At 42.5% G+C, this 16,832-nt stretch overlaps 1 protein-coding gene across 1 annotated transcript in view; it reads left to right on the top strand.

Moving 5' to 3' along the window:
* Positions 1-16,539, top strand: part of ESRP1 (epithelial splicing regulatory protein 1) — a 56,374-nt gene extending 39,835 nt beyond the window's left edge. Inside the window, exons 14-15 of the mRNA XM_074943005.1 lie at positions 14,852-14,960; positions 15,996-16,539. Coding sequence (XP_074799106.1) covers positions 14,852-14,942 — 91 coding nt within the window. The 3' untranslated portion in view covers positions 14,943-14,960; positions 15,996-16,539. The remainder of the gene's footprint in view (positions 1-14,851; positions 14,961-15,995) is intronic.
* Positions 16,540-16,832: the final 293 nt, after the last annotated feature.

Raw genomic sequence — 16,832 nt, 5'->3', positions numbered from 1 at the left:
GGAAGCCCAGGGCATACTTCAACAACATATCATGCCGAAACATTCAACCTCCCTAAAAATATCTAAAGGCAAGTTCTCATTAAACCACTCTTCATCTCTGTCTGTACTAAACCAACTGTGTGTTGCATTCCCTTCATCACCAGCCACCCTGCAGTTTCAGAGTAGCAGCCGTGTTAGTCTGTATCCGCAAAAAGAAAAAGGAGGACTTGTGGCACCTTAGAGACTAACCAATTTATTTGAGCATAAGCTTTCGTGAGCTACAGCTCATGCTCAAATAAATTGGTTAGTCTCTAAGGTGCCACAAGTACTCCTTTTCTTTTTGCGAATACAGACTAACACGGCTGCTACTCTGAAACCTTTGAAGAGATTGTGCCATAGGTGCACTCACCGCTGGTGGTGCCTCCTCCTGGCTGTCCTGGGGATTAGATCTCCCCGGTGCAGGGTCTATCCTGTCACACTGTCATCCTGTGGATCCCTCTCGCTCCAAGAACCACAGCCTCCTCTTCATGACTCAGCCCTCTGGCTGGGGTCACTATATGTAGTTTCCCCTTCCAGGGGGGTAACAAAGTCTTTCCAGAACAACTTGTCCTAGGTAGTCCGCTGCCACGTCCCCAGTGGCTGGTAGAGGAACCTGGCCTCACCCTCCACTCTGGGTTCTAACTTGGGTCCTCCAGTCAGCAGCCAACGCCTGCACCATCTTATCTTGCTGTTTTTCCCTTGTGTTGCCAGCTTTCTGGCTTATATAGAACCCTTCAGATGAGTCTTCTTCAAATCAATTCCCTGTTCCTCTTCCAGGTGCAGCCTGTTGAGTTAATTGGCCCACCTGGCCAGATTAACCCCTTCCAGTCCTGTGTGGGGTTGGCACCCAAGCACAGATGAGTTATGTTTTATTGAACCAAGATGGACAGCTCACATTTATCTGCAAAGGGGGCAGGGGGGAAATGTAAAAGTTTTTAGTTTTGGAATTTCCCTATCTTGAAACTTAGGCAAGTGTAGCAAACTTAACTATCATGTCACTTACCAAACTCAACCACTTAATGTAAAAGCAAGGAAATGAATAGGTAAGCACGTAATAAAACTTGCACAGGCCACATAAAACAAACAATCCTTCTCAATAAGATATGCAACCTTAATTCTGACCTAAGTTACTATTCTTTCTTTGAGTCCATAATATATACACAAGAAACAACCCTTTTGGGGAAAAAACAAGAACTGTGACCCTGTAAAACAATTCAAGCAGGCATAAGGGTCTACCTGTGCAGAGCCCCTACACTGCAGTCAAAGGGTCCTACTGCAAGCTGCTCAGGACAGGGCCTGTAGATACACAACAATTTCATATACTGATCAGCCTCAGAAGCAAGTCCAAATATGCCCATAAAGTTATCTTTAATTGACAGTTGTACACTATTCCTAGGAAACTAAATGTGTGATACTATTCCAAAGAAAACCAACTAGAACTACTTTACCTCAAAATTCTACTTTCTTAATACATCAGCTGACTTCTTCCATTTGATAGTCTTATTGCAACTAAACAAGCCACAGACTTTATTAAATAAATTTAAGACTTTTCCTAAATATTAGAAGATATTTAGTTAGTGCACTAACAGAAACTACCCTATGGAAAAATATGAATTTATCTGAGGGGATAAGGACTTACTCCCTTGGGTTTTGTAAATGAAGTACTTTTTTTGGTCTTTGAGTAATCTTAACCTTTTTTTTATGAAGTTTTCTGTAACAGAAAATAATCCAGCAAATGTGAAGTAAGTGCAAGGGGAAGGAGTGGGTCTACTCCCTGCTAAATTATATATTTAAATGCACGTACATGGAAAAGCAATAAGGAGTCAGTAGCTAATGACCAAACATTGGCCCATAAATCTAGTAAGTGAGCATTTATGGAAATAAGGAAAGCCTCTTTGACCTACTACCAAAAGGTTCAACAGCTTGTGTTGACAAGGTCGAGGATTTCTATAATGGCTGATTCTATCGTTGACAGAGTGCTCTACTCCCTTTTTTTTCTTTTCTCTATACCGCCCCCACCTTCCAAGTTTTCTTGTGCTGATCACAAGCCCCTCAGGGAGACAGTTTCAACTATCTTTCTTTCACTGTACTAGTGCAGGGGTTGACAACCTTTGGCACGCGGCCCATCGGCGTAAGCTGCTGGCAGGCTGCAAGACATTTTGTTTACGTTGACCGCCCGCAGGCACGGCCCCTTGCAGCTCCAGTGGCTGGGAATGGCGAACGGCAGCCACTGGGAGCTGCGGGGGGCTGTGCCTGTGGGCGATCAACGTAAACAAAATGTCTCACGGCCCGCCAGCAGAATATGCTGGTGGGCCGTGCGCCGAAAGTTGTCGACCCCTGTACTAGTGCTATAGTTTCTAATAATAAAAAAAGCTTGTCACTGTAAGGGAATGCAGATGTGATATATAAGAGAATCATGTAAGAGTTGAGTTGATTTGTTACATTGATCATAAACTGCTGTAATGACATGGCTTGTGCATGTTCACACAACACACCTTGTGTCAGCGGAACGCATCCACAGTTGGTGCTTTAGCACCGACAGAGAGCAGTGCACTGTGGATAGCTATCCCCCTATGCAAATCATCACCTTGTCCCACTAGGAGTTCTGGGAATGGATTGCAATGCATCATGGGGAAGGATCACTGCCCCCATGATGCAGTTTTCTCCATTCCATAATTCCAAGGGCTTCCAGTTTGCATTTCGTGCCATTTTTCAACTGTATCTGTACACTTTGCACCCACCCTCTCTGCCTGAAAGCATGGATCCTGCACTGCTCACCAGTCTCATGATAAATGTTTTGAACCCAATATGTCTGATCATACAGTATTTCATGAGCTGCGAATCTGAACAGGAATCCGTTCTGCCTGTCCTGCTGCATGCCATGGAAAGAAACCATTTGAGATTGTCATTTGCAGAGAGCTGCACACGGTGGACCGTCACTATTGGGGTTGGGAAACGAGCACTGAGTGGTGGGATCGGATTGCGATGCAGGTCTGGGATGATGAGCAGCGGCTGCAGAACTTTTGTAAGCGCAAAGCCGCCTTTCTTGAACTGCGCGCCGAGCTTTCCCCTGCCCTGTGGCACAAGAACACCAAAATGAGGGCCGCCGTAAGGGTGGAAAAGCGAGTGGTGATCACTGTGAAGAAGCTGGCAATTCCAGACTGCTACTGGTCAGTTGCAAATCAGTTTGGAGTTGTGAAGTCCACCATGAGGATTGTGGTGATGCAAGTATGCAGGGTCATTAATCATCTCCTGCTACGAAGGACTGTGTCTCTGGGCAATGTGCGTGAAATAGTGGATGACTTTGCGACAGTCAGTTTCTCTAACTATGGTGGGGCAGTAGATGGGTGCGCACATCCCAAATTTGGCCCCAGACCATCTTGCGATGGAGTACATCAAGAGAAAAAGGCATCCTCTTTATGGCATTGCAGGCACTGGTGGATCACTGGGCTCATTTCACTGACATCAACGCAGGGTGGTCAGGGAAGGTGCATGATGCATGCATCTTCAGGAACACTGGCCTGTATAGAAAGCTGCATTCAGGGTCTTTATTTCCAGACCAGAAGATTCCAATAGGGGATGTGGAAATGCCCAAAGTGATCCTGGGAGACCCTGTGGCTCATGAAGCCTTACAATGGAAACCTTAACAGCAGTAAGGAGCACTTCAACAACAGACTCAGCAGGTGCAGAATGACCATAGAATGTGCATTTGGCAGATGAAAGCGTTGTTGGCGCTGTCCTTTTGGCAGGTTAGACCTCCGTAAGGAAAATATTCCCATGATCATAGCAGCCTGATGTGTTCTGCGTAACGTTTGTGAAGCCAAGGGGGAAAAGCTTCCCCAGGGGTGGAAGGTTGAGGTGGATCACCTGGCAGCTGATTTTGAACAGCCAGATACCAGGACAATTAGAGGGACACAGCAGGTGCTATTCAAATCAGGGAGGGTTGGAAACATCATTTTGACAATGAGCACCAGGAGTGTGTCTTTCTGTAATGAATTGAGCCAAGCATTGTTTACTTGCCATCTTGAATGACTCTTGTAATGATTCCTGCCTATTAACTGTACTCTGCAAATGTGACGATTGCCACAGTATTTGAATGTCTGTTGCAGCCACACTGTAGGTCACAAATAAAGAATCACTGTCTTTGTAAGTCTACATTTTTTTTTACTGAACAGCAATACACAGATTAACATTTCTTACAGGGACATGACAATTAGCAGCCCTCGCTGAAGTAAGGATCTCACAGCTGTGTGCAAGTCCAGCTGTCATTATGGAAAATCTCCCTGGGGAGAAGTGCAAAGGGTACTGCAATGGGCAGCGAACATGAGAGGAATGTATAGGCAGAGTTTGGGGAGGGCAAGGAATACAGTTCTCTATGGGCTGCATGGGGGGTCGAGCATGCATGTGTTCTGCCTGCAGCGCAATCAGGGACAACAGCATCTCTGGTTGGTCCTCCATGAGCTTTATTATCCACTCCTGACCCGGTCTTCTCTCTTGCCTATCCAGTTGTAGTTTCTCTCTCCATGGTCTGTGCTCACTATCTGCCTGATCTGACAATTGCAGCAATTCCTAAAACCTGTCCTCCTTACTACTCCTCCTCCTCCTCCTCCTCGTTCACCTCCTTATCTGATGGAGGCACTCTGCCAGTGTGTAGGAGCTGGCCCTCAAAGGCAGAAGCAAAAGAAACAATATACAGTCAGTGTTGTGTGTGCACTCAATATTGAATCATAAGTTACATACACCTCTTTCTCACTTGGCAAACATGCAGCATGGCCAGAACATTAACCATGGTGAGTTTGGGCTGTGAGGAAAGAGCGTGCAAGACAAGACAGGGTCTGGGTGGCTTCAGAAGGGCATCAATACAAGCACCTACCGATACTATTCTGAATAGTGGCACAGTTTTACACAGGCAGGGGCGATCGAAGCTGAATTGCACACTGGTGAGGGTAAACGAAGATGCGAGGGTGCATCTCCTGCATGCGTGCACCTTCAGAATGGGTATGTGTGCTGCTTGCCTGTGTGCTGCATTTGTTCCTCCAGAAGTAATCGGCGCTGCAAAGTTTCCTACAGCAGGGGAAGAAACAAAGCAGCTCTGCCAAGAAACCTTCAGCAGAGGATTGCAGAGTATCTCCAGAAAAGCTTCCTAGAGATCTCTGTGGAAGATTCCTGGGAGATTTCAGTGTGTATTAACCAACTTTTCCGCAGGTCTCCCACTGCGTAGCTGCATGGGGGAATGCAAACCAAAATCAAACGGTATCTAGTGGTGTTAATTTCGATCCCTTATCTCCTGTGCATCATGTAACAAAATAAAGGACACCTCTACCTTACGTAACCGTGCTCTTTCAAAGAAAAATGAGTACGTACTGGAGCTCCCCTCTTCTCCTTGAGGCACGCCAGACCTGGACTGTTGGGACTGGCTAGATCCCTCCAGAGTCAAAAAGATGTCCTGGCTCTCCACACCACTAGACAAGCCTATTGCCTGTCCCACATCTTCCTCCAAATCAATGTCCTTGTCCACCACTTCATCCTCAGGATTGACTCCACTGGCTGCTACCACCAATCCAACCGAAATATCCACAGGGCTCTTGGTGGTGGAAGTGGAGTTGCCACCAAGGATGGGATGCAGTTCCTTGTTTTCGGCGCCGCAACTGAGATATGGTTGGCCTCCCTTGCCTTCTGGTACACCTGCCTCAGCTTCTTGATCTTAGTGTGGCACTGCTGTGCGTCCCTTTCATGCCCCTGCTCAACTATGGCAGGAGCAAAGTTCCTATGGCTGGATCAGAGCTGTGACTGCACAGCCTCCTCTCCCTACAGATTCAGCAACTCCGGAGCACTCCATGTACTCATCTTAATCAGACCTACGTTTTAAACACAATTCACTTCTTCTCACACAGTGAGAATAGCTTCTTGCCTTGTAAATTCTTGTGCCACTGACCAAAATAAGAGCAAGTATACCTAGTTGTTTATAACACATTTGTTTCCTGAGTTTAAAATAAATCCCTTTCAAAAAGCTGGATGATGCTTGTAAACTTAAATCTTTTTTCAAATTAGTATAACACAAGCATCCAAGGGCTGTGGTTACTTATTTATGAACATGCTTAATACACTGTTTTGGACAGCATGATGTCTCTCTCTAGTGGTTGGCATCAGAGAGGATAAGAGCCTGTTTTTGTTACTGGAGTTTTCCATTAAATCAAATGCTAGGTGATGAAGGACCAATGTTCAGAGACTGACAAGTCATCAGGAGGGGTAGAAGTCATGAGTTTTTGTTAAACTTCTACTGTCACAATTGGTCGTCTTCAGCTGAAAGTCAGGTTTGCTCTTGGTACTTGTAGATCAGGAAACTGGAATTCATCACAGAATTTCCTGTTAAAGCAGAGCGTGGAAAAAGTATCGTAGCCATGGTGCTCCCTCACTATTGCATTCCTCGGAAGAAGAAACAAATTTATGGGAAGAACTATAGTAGTTAAATGCTTTTGAAGATTATCAGCATCTTAAACTAATACCTTGCAGACCATATCTTATGTTCATATAGCAGCCAGCATGTTGAGACCCTGATCTCAGTTAGTCTGCACACTAGCAAAGCATTAATGATAAAGAACAGCTGTACTTCCAATAGCTAATCATGGAGGAAGGATGCCCTTGTTCTTAAGGAGAAACCCAAGGTTTGCCACTGACTTCTTGTGCGACTTGGGGGTAAATCAATCTCTGCCAATTTTGCTAATCTCTAGAACGTGGCCAATACTAGACTGACTTTGAGGTATAAAGTCTGTAAGTGCAAAGCATATTTATGTTCATCTAAAGGGCATCAGAACCAATCCCCACTTCTAAATATTCAATGGAGAAAAATGACTTGTGAGGAAGACGATAGCAGCTATCTAAATTGCATCATTCAGCATGAGACGGTGGCTGGTTTTGGTTTTTAAAATAGATGCTGCATCTGTCACTTTGTGTGATGTGGTTCCGTAAGAGTGTGAAACTTCCACAACATCTTGCAACAAACATTAAATGTTACGTAGCAATGATGACAACATAAAAGTACTTGTGACTGATATTGGTCGTGGTGTTCATGAAGTTAGACTTAGAAGTTTCTACAATTTTGTACTCGTTTTTTTTGCAAGGTTCAGTTTGAAGATGGCTCTTCCTTCTGCTCTTCTATAGAAATTCCTCTTCACTAACAATCTGTGAACGGTGTTAAGTGAAGATTCCATGTTCCAATGTGTGATCTCCAGTCTCTTTTTCTGATATATTAAGAGAACTCCTGTAGCTGGGGGCGGGAGGGGGGAAGAGTACTGTAACTGGGGGCTAGAAACCCCTCCTGCAGGTTACATGCTTATTGACTAATTTTAGTCTCTAGAGAATGAGACTTTTTTTTTTCCCAATCACAGTTGGATGTACCTTTCAAGAAGCACCCAGCAATACTCACTCTTCCCTAAATATTCCCCAATGGCAGGCTGCTAGGGTTCCAAAAATTATTCAATCAGAGCATTCCCACAATACAGGCAGAGAAGTACTACTGGCTCCATTCCTGTCACTTTTTTTTGTTTTCCAATTCTGTTTATCCTATACAGAGGGATAGTAGTTATGCACTAAGCAATAGTGGGAGATGCAGTGTCCATTAGATATGCCATGACATTTCATTAACTAGAAAATGTTTATAACCAATTTGGATGGTGCATCAGTTTCTAATGACGTCTCTGTGTTTTGGAAGGGCAGTTGGTCTGATCTCAAAATATGGGTTGGTAAGCTAGTGTCAAAAAACATAGGAAGAGGGGCAGCTGTTGTGGAGAATAATTTTGTGTAGGTATCCATGTTTAAAAGGCAGATATGGAAGTCCAGATAGATGGCTGTACAATTTATTGGAAAGAGCTTGATTCCAAAAGCATCACTAGCTCCTGCTCTAGAACTAAATAGCTTTCAAAATCCATTTGTTATATTATTTCTGGTCTATATTGAGGTCAAATCTCTAAGAAATAGTGGCCTAGTATGGCTTGTCATCTTGTGTTGCAGGTAAAACACTAAACTAGATGGTCAACTAATATAGACACTAACGTATGGCCCAATTCTGAAAGTGTTAAATAGCCTGCTTGCAAAGCTGGAGTAATTGTAAAAGGCTTCACAGGGCCATCTTAATCACTGTTCAAAGTAGTCTGTACAGTTTCCTATTAAGTCAACCATCCTTCTGAAATATTGATATAAATGTTCCTGTTTGGATGGAAAAATATATAGTTCTATTCCCTTCTGGTCGTTTAAAGATCTTAGGGCAGGTTTTGTAAGAGTGTAGAGTGCTACCACAAGTGTTCCAGCCAAATGTTAACTTCAGCAATTTCATTATGCCTATATGAAATTCACTGTGTTCTAAGCTGGAAGTGGTGTACTACTGTGCACCACAAACTGTTGATGTAGTTTTGTATGCTTAAAACTGTTACAATGTGTTTTCCTGCCATTGAACTGCATTTCCATACTGAGTGCTTACAGACACTGCACTTTGTTTATACTGCAAGCCAAACGTGCACACGTTGCCACTGGTGCTGTGATATGACAAAACAGCCTGTCCTTGTGTCAACCCAGAGGATAGTTCAAAACCCTTTAGTCCTCTGAAAGCTAGACTTGTCGGTGTTGGAACCCTCTCAAGGAGGTGACTGTTCGAAATTGAAGGAAGCTTGGTAACCCTAAATGGTATATGTAGCTTGAGCTTTGGGGATCGTTGAAGATGGAGTGTTCTGTTATATGTTTGTTAATAATTGAACTGAGCTGGATGCAAAGCCCTGAGGTAAGTGGGATAACAGGAGGAAGCACGAGCAGGAGAGCGCAAGAGGGGAGGAATCCTGCTTCATACTGAGAAAGCAGGACAATCAGCGAGTTATCTTAAGTGCCTATACCCAAAAGCAAGAAGCCTGGGAAACAAGCAGGGAGAACTGGAAGTTCTGGCACAGTCAAGGAATTATGATGTGATTGAAATAACAGACTTGGTGGGATAACTCACATGACTGGAGTACTGTCATAGATGGATATAAACTGTTCAGGAAGGACAGGCAAGGCAGAAAAGGTGGGGGAGTTGCATTGTACATAAGAGAGCAGAATGACTGCTCAGAGCTCCGGTATGAAACTGCAGAAAAACCTGAGAGTCTCTGGATTAAGTTTAGAAGTGTGAGCAACAAGGGTGATGTCATGGTGGGAGTCTGTTATAGACCACCAGACCAGGGGGATGAAGTGGACAAGGCTTTCTTCAGGCAACTAACAAGTTACTGGATTGCAGGCCCTGGTTCTCATGGGGGACTTCAATCATCCCGATATCTGCTGGGAGAGCAATACAGCAGTGCACAGACAATCCAGGAAGTTTTTGGAAAACGTAGGGGACAATTTCCTGATGCAAGTGCTGAGGAACCAACTACGGGCAGAGCTCTTCTTGACCTGCTGCTCGCAAACAGGGAAGAATTAGTAGAGGACGCAGAAGTGGATGGGAACCTGGGAGGCAGTGACCATGAGGTGGTTGAGTTCCAGATCCTGACACAAGGAAGAAAGGAAAGCAGCAGAATATGGACCCTGGACTTCAGAAAAGCAGACTTTGACTCCCTCAGGGAACTGATGGGCAGGATCTTGTGGGAGAATAACATGAGGGGGGAAAGGAGTCCAGGAGAGCTGGCTGTATTTTAAAGAATGCTTATTGAGGTTGCAGGAACAAACCATCCTGATGTGTAGAAAGAATAGTAAATTATGGCAGGCGACCAGCTTGGCTTCACAGTGAAATCCTTGCTGATCTTAAACACAAAAAAGAAGCTTACAAGAATTGGAAGATTGGACAAATGACCAGGGAAGAGTATAAAAATATTGCTCGGGCATGCAGGAGTGAAATCAGGAAGGCCAAATAACACTTGGAGTTACAGCTAGCAAGAGATGTTAAGAGTAACAAGAAGGGTTTCTTCAGGTATGTTAGCAACAAGAGGGTGGTCAAGGAAAGTGTGGGCCCCTTACTGAATGGGGGAGGCAACCTAGTGACAGAGGATGTGGAAAAAGCTAATGTACTCAGTGCTGCTTTTTTTTTTTTTTTTTTTTTTGCCTCTGTCTTCACGAACAAGGTCAGCTCCCAGACTGCTGCACTGGGCAGCACAGTATGGGGAGGAGGTGACCAGCCCTCTGTGGAGAAAGAAGTGGTTCAGGATTATTTAGAAAAGCTGGACGAGCACAAGTCCATGGGGCCGGATGTGGTGCATCCGAGGGTGCTAAAGGAGTTGGCAGCTTGCAGAGCCATTGGCCATTATCTTTGAAAACTCATGGCAATCGGGGGAGGACCCAGATGACTGGAAAAAGTCTAGTGTAGTACCCATCTTTTAAAAAGGGAAGGAGGAGGATCCTGGGAACTACAGGCCAGTCAGCGTCACATCAATCCCTGGAAAAATCATGGAGCAGGTCCTCAAGGAATCAATTCTGAAGCACTTAAAGGAGAGGAAAGTGATCAGGAACAGTCAGCATGGATTCACCAAGGGCAAGTCATGCCTGACTAACCTAATTGCCTTCTATGACAAGATAACAGGCTCTGTGGATGAGCAGAAAGCAGTGGACATGTTGTTGTTCCTTGACTTGAGCAAAGCTTTTGATATGGTCTCCCACAGTATTCTTGCCAGCAAGTTAAAGTAGTATGGGCTGGATGAATGGACTAAAAAGTGGATAGAAAGCTGGCTAGATCGTCGGGCTCAACGGGTAGTGATCAATAGCTCCATGTCTAGTTGGCAGCAAATTTGGTAGACCTGCAGTTTCCCTCTTTGTCCACAGAGCATTATCTGGAGGTCTGCAGAGAGCTGGTTGATCAAATGATGTTGACTGCTCCCTGTTTCCACGTGTTTAAACTAGATTCAAAGACAACTGCAATTATAATAAATACTTTCCTAATCCTCTTTCCATGTGAGCAATTCTGTAGTTGCTAATGGGAGAGGAGGTGGTCCCCTATTAAAATATTTCTATATAAGGAAAATCCACATGATGAAAGTTGGGGAAACCCTTCAGGTATTATCTACCTGATTTGGGCATGTAAATGCGGTCTGCATAGTAAAATCCAGTTTGGGGGCATGTAAAAACTTGGATGTTAACACTTCAGAAATTGCCTCTTAAAAAGGAATCCTGTTTTTGTTTTGGGAATCCTTGTAGATTACTGCAATTTCCAAAACACTGCTGGAAAAGGCTAGTTTAGACACTATTGATTAGAGCCAAGGTGAATGACCTACTCTCACAAGAAAGGATCTGCAGTGGAGATGGTATCCTCTACTCTTCAATTCTGCTATTACTCACCTGAAAAGCATCTTTCTGTTTAAATCAGATTTTTGTGCAAACCTTTAGGAAGATCTCTGTACTGCAGCTTAGTTGATAAGGCGCCTCCTCTCTTATGGCCAAAAGCTAGTCTTAAAATTATATTCTGCAAGAAGGTTTTATGTATATGTCGAGTTGCGGTGTTGCTGCATAACCTTCCTGCCTCCATATAAAACATGCAAGTGCTTGTTCCTCCTGGATGCTGGTACTGTTACATCAGAGGAGAGGGTTCATCCTGACTCGTCTTCAGCATGAGAGTACTGAGATTCTTTAAGATGAGGCTGTTTTGCCTAGGAAATGGTCAACTTTAGGTCCAGCTGAGCTGGCGGTGTGCAGTTAAAACTATTGTTTAGGGCTGACTAAGGACATGTCTGGATGGGAAAATTATACTTTTTTTGTTGAGGTGTGCACGCAGGGAGTTGTACTGGTATAAAACTGTTTTTTAACTGGTAAAACTTTCCCATGTAGACAAGACCTAAACCTGAGCTAAGGTCTTACCTTTCATCCACCGTAAGGCTGTAGATATGTCAACCCTAACCCCTGGTATAGGTCTAGCTAGGTTGACAGAAGAATGCTTCCACTGAAGCAGCTACTGCCGCTTGGGTAGGTGGTGGTCAACAGCAATGCTAAAACCGCTCTGTTGCGGTAAGAAGGACTTAAGCTACTGGCGCTACAGAGGCAGACCTACGGCATGGTAGCAGTGCCACTGCAATGCCTGTAGTATAGAGACAGCCTGAGAAAGAGCTGGCTTAGTTAGCTAAGGTCAACCTACACTCTCCTCTGCTTTTCCTAGTTAAGACCTGGGCTTTGTCTTCACTGCAAAAAAGTGAGAGAGCTATCTCGTTTTAAAATCCTAGTGGAGGCAAACCATAGGTAGTTTTATCTTGACTAGCTATGGCAGTGTAAAAACTATCTGTACTTTGTCCCCAGTAGGATTAGGAATAGAGCTCTTGATGTAAAAAAGCACGCCTCTTTTGCAGCAAAACCATAGCTCAAGGTTTAGTCGTTCTGGTTCCTCCCTGAACTGAACTAGAAAATCTATCATGCTATATGCTATTTTCTGTGAAATCTTAAAGGGGAGAGGAGGAGATGACAGTGTTCTGTTTGTATGCAAGTTCTGCAACGGTGAACGGAATCCTATAGCATAAATAATCTTGTATTACTCCCTTTTTGTGCATTTAAGATAATTTTACAGTTCAGAATAGCAAAAGATTTCACACATTCTTGTAGCTTTTGACCACTCTGGCTAAAGGGATAATGTTAATCAAGGTAGTGCCACTAAGCTATTCAGTTAATAGTTTATGGGAGAAACCCCTTCATTCCATGAGACAATGAGTGTAACCTAATCAGCATAAATCAATAGCGTGCACATGAATGTACCCTGGAATTTCATACATAATATCGGCTACTTTAGTGCATAAAGAATACTGTAGGAATTGCCAAATCAGAACACAAAGATCTGTCAGATGAAATATCCTGTGTCATTAATGGCTCATGCTAAATGCTGGAGAGGAAAGCATAAAGCCACATGATTCTGAAATGTTTTGGTGGAGGGAAGGCAGGATTTCTCTTTACTCCCAGATAAATAGCTTAACTAGGAATACTGGTTTTAAACTTTTCTTTTTAAATAACATTATTCCATCTAAGGTATATAATACTCCTTGAAAGCAGCACCTGACTGCTTGAGCTCGCTTCTTGCTCCCATAAATTTATTGTGACAACATGGAGTGATCCAGCTTGGAGTATTCCACTGAAGCAGGAAACAATAGCTGTGATTTACATAGCACCATACGCACTGGGGGGGAAAAGGTTTTGTCTGCTGAATACCCTGGTTAATCTGATTATTTTTAAACCCCCTCCAGCACACCTCTGTAAAACTAAACACTCGATTTTTGAGAATGGGATTACAAACGAATGTAGGTGCTATATAAAGTATCATTTATTGGTAGATCTGAACAGTAATACTGCTACTATTTATGTAGAATGTGATCTTAAACTGAAATAATTGACCACCTTTATATAACTCTTGTACTGGATTACTAGAACAAAATCGTTCAGATACCTTCTCAGCTGAACTGTTCAGTCAATAGCTCTTTCACTGGACATCAATAACCTGGAAATGGGCTACATCAGAAGGTAGAAGTGCTAAGCGCTGTGCTGAAGAGCTACCAGCTTTCCAGACATGAAGCCATGATATGAATAATTTTTGCAAAAAGCACATTAATCCCTTGGTCATGAGATTAACCTACTTCTTATTATTCATCTTCCAGTCCCTGTATGTTTAATACTCTGAGTTTAACTTCTATTGGTAGATTGCTTGGTGAAACCTCTTGAAGATCCCTCTCCCATAGTGTGACCCTGTACATACATTCTATATTGCTTTATGGATCTTACCTGCTGTTTTAATAATGGTCTAAGTGCCATCCCTGCTGAATAATTCACTTTTAGTGCTACATAGACGAGATGATCAGGTGCCCCTAAAGGAAGAAAAGATTCAAGCAGGTAAAACACTCTGAAGGAATGGGGAAAGAAGGGTAACAATGAGGGAAGTACATGGCTCAATAGACAAGCTTGTGTCTATAATTTGTAGGCTTTGAGTCATGTGTTTCGTTTATATACACTTTAAAAAAAAAAAAAGATTGATAATCCCTGCAAGTAGCTTTACTGTAGGCATCTTGGTAAAAATGAATCTTGAGGAGAGATTTTTTGATGGCGGTCCTGGTAGGTTTTGTGAATTAGTTTGAGGAGGACGTCTTTGCAATAGGAGTAGTGGAAGAAAGTGTGAAGGTACTCGTGGACCTGGCAAAGTGGACAAACTGATGTGAAGTGTTGCTGGCGGAACAGATGAGTGTGGTTGACTTGAGACACAAGCAGATATATAGGGAGGACATTATTGTAAGGTTTTTTCTCTTCGAATTTATATATAGTTTTCCCTAGAGGAGGGAGGTGGGACAAGAAGGTGGTATCTTTAGTTTCACTCAATATAAAGATTTGTTAATGCATGCTACAATAAATTATGGTGGTGAACCGTCTGTAAGGCTCCACCTAGCGGCCAAGTTCTCAACTTTTCCTTTCAGAGAATGTTGCAAACACGTGTACATTGCTGAATCACATATCTGATAACCTGGTGGTGGCTATCCCCTTGTTACATTTGTATTGCATTTGTTGATAGGTAAATGGCTTTCCTAGACAGTCTGTCTTTATTTTCTGAAGATGTTCTCTTGAGATTGTCCAAGCCTTTTATTTGAGACAGGTCCCAACTGACCAACCTTGTTTGACAACCGTTCTGTTTGTTTACCAGTCCTTTAGGTTATTAGATGAAGCTGATTCTTCAGCATCACTGCTGTTGCTGAGTTGTTTTTTGCACTCTGATACCATGGTGACAGGGAGCATTACAAATACTTAGATTTGTAAATCTGTAGTCTGAAACATGCCCTGAGCTTTAACAAAAATTATGTCTGCCTTTTCCTGTTTCAGTTGAAAATTTGTGCCCTGCTTCTGATCATGTACATCTTAACTTGCATTCTAGCATGCAGCAGAGGATGGACTTGTACACACAAATGGCACGGCAAGGACAATGCCCAAAAAATGGATTTTCATTTAAAGGTCCCAGCAGTTAGACTTCCTTAGAAGAGACGGTAAGGATAAAGAACACTAGGATATTACTTGGATGTCCGATTACTATTACTGCCTTTAACTCATTTGTATCGGCACCTTGCCAGCTGTCAATACATTCTCCTCCTTCGAAAACTGTACTCGTTCTGTAATCATCACAGAACACTTAATGTCACTTACTGACTTAAAATGGTCTCTTGGTTCCCTGACAACACTTGCCTATCTAAGGCACTTTTACCCACAACTGGCACTTGCTGCGTAGGCAGCCTACATCCCAGTTCTTCTAAAACCACAGTGCATTGCCAGTGGTGCTGGAGTAAGTAGTCTTCGGAAGAAAGTGAGGGGTGAAGACTTAGGGGAAAGAACCTCTTTAAAGAATCTTATTCCCAAAGTTGCATCTTGGGATAAAACATGAATTTGGCAACGCTGGTCTCAGATGCCAAGTGGGATTTGGGTTTTAAAACTAGATATAGAATCAGGGGGAAAGTGATTATGTTCCATCCCCAACAAATGCAGTTTTTGATCAGCCCTTTCCATGTGCAAAAAGGCGGGGTATCCCCTGGGCATAATTACCTTCTACATGTAAATCTTCACCTGCTGTAGCTTTGCTGCTACAGCATCCGGGTAACTTTTTCTCCTTGCATCTAGCGCAGAATCCACCACAGCCATTTTAAACCAGATGAAACATTTCAGCTAGTTAAGGGTTACCCATACAGATTCATTAGTGGGGTTGCTAAAGCCCAACATGATGATCTGATAACCTAAGGATTGTGCTTTGTTGAATAAACTAGGATTCATATTTTAGTGAAATGTGTCCCTCCCTCTTTGTGTGTGTGTTTAAAAAAAAAAAAAAAAAAAAAAAAAAAAGCTATAGTGTTTGTATGTAAAGTAGTAAATTTGCATGATATGGAGGCTTCCAAAAATTCAGTTTTCACTGTTCGTTACTATTCACTTTATTCAAAGAAATGATAGACTTCATGTTAAGGAAACAATGAATAAGAGCAGAGCAAAACCTATGTTCATAAATAACATTCAAATTCATTGTGTATTTCATGCAGATATCTCCTAGCTTTCTGATGTTTGTGAACAACCACAGCCACACAATTGGAGATCGTTTGATTACATTTCTAGTCCTTCTTTTGGTCAAGCCAGTTGTTCATAAGAAAAATTCACCAGAACCTTGGAAATCATCATATTGACCTGTATCTAATTTTTTAAAAATGAAATACACAATCTCCACAGAGACTTTCCTACACATATTGTCACTGGAAGCACTGAGCCCTTCTCTGAGAGCACAAGTTCAGAGATCACGAGTCCTGATTTTTTTTGTCTATACAGAAAGTATTAAAATGCTTTTCACATGAATAGAATTATAGTTTAGATTAAACTTTCTAGATTCAGGACATTATCTTAATATACAAAAGTATGTTTGAAACATCCAGTAAGCCCAAGTTTTTTATCTAATTTGTACACAGTTTAACGCTTTTAAATATACAAGGACCTTTAATTATGCATTCAACATTTTTATAAAACATTGTTTTCTTGTCTTGTACATATTTGATTGTTCTGTGCAAAAAAACCCTCTGTATACTTTGACAGATTCTAGCCAGGATTACTTTTACACAGTGCAGAAATGGTTATGAATGTAAAATGATTACCTGAAAATTACTGTAACTTTGTGAAATACATGAAGTGTGAAGCGTTAAATGCTTTCTCTCCAACTCTTTCATCTTGTGCATTGCTTATATGTATAATGTATATTTAAGTGAATTTTACATAGAGCATAATGGGAAATATTCTCAAATCAGTCTGCAATAGGAATTAAAGGATGGATGCAGTTGGCCTCAACTGACAGAAGCTAACTGCATCAGTCCCATTTCTGATCTCCCCATCCT

This window comes from Natator depressus, chromosome 2 (assembly GCF_965152275.1).
Source record: "Natator depressus isolate rNatDep1 chromosome 2, rNatDep2.hap1, whole genome shotgun sequence".
In the NCBI taxonomy this organism is placed as follows: Eukaryota; Metazoa; Chordata; order Testudines; family Cheloniidae; genus Natator; species Natator depressus.
The sequence above is the reverse complement of the archived record's forward strand: the minus strand, read 5'-3'. Positions and strand labels throughout refer to the sequence as shown.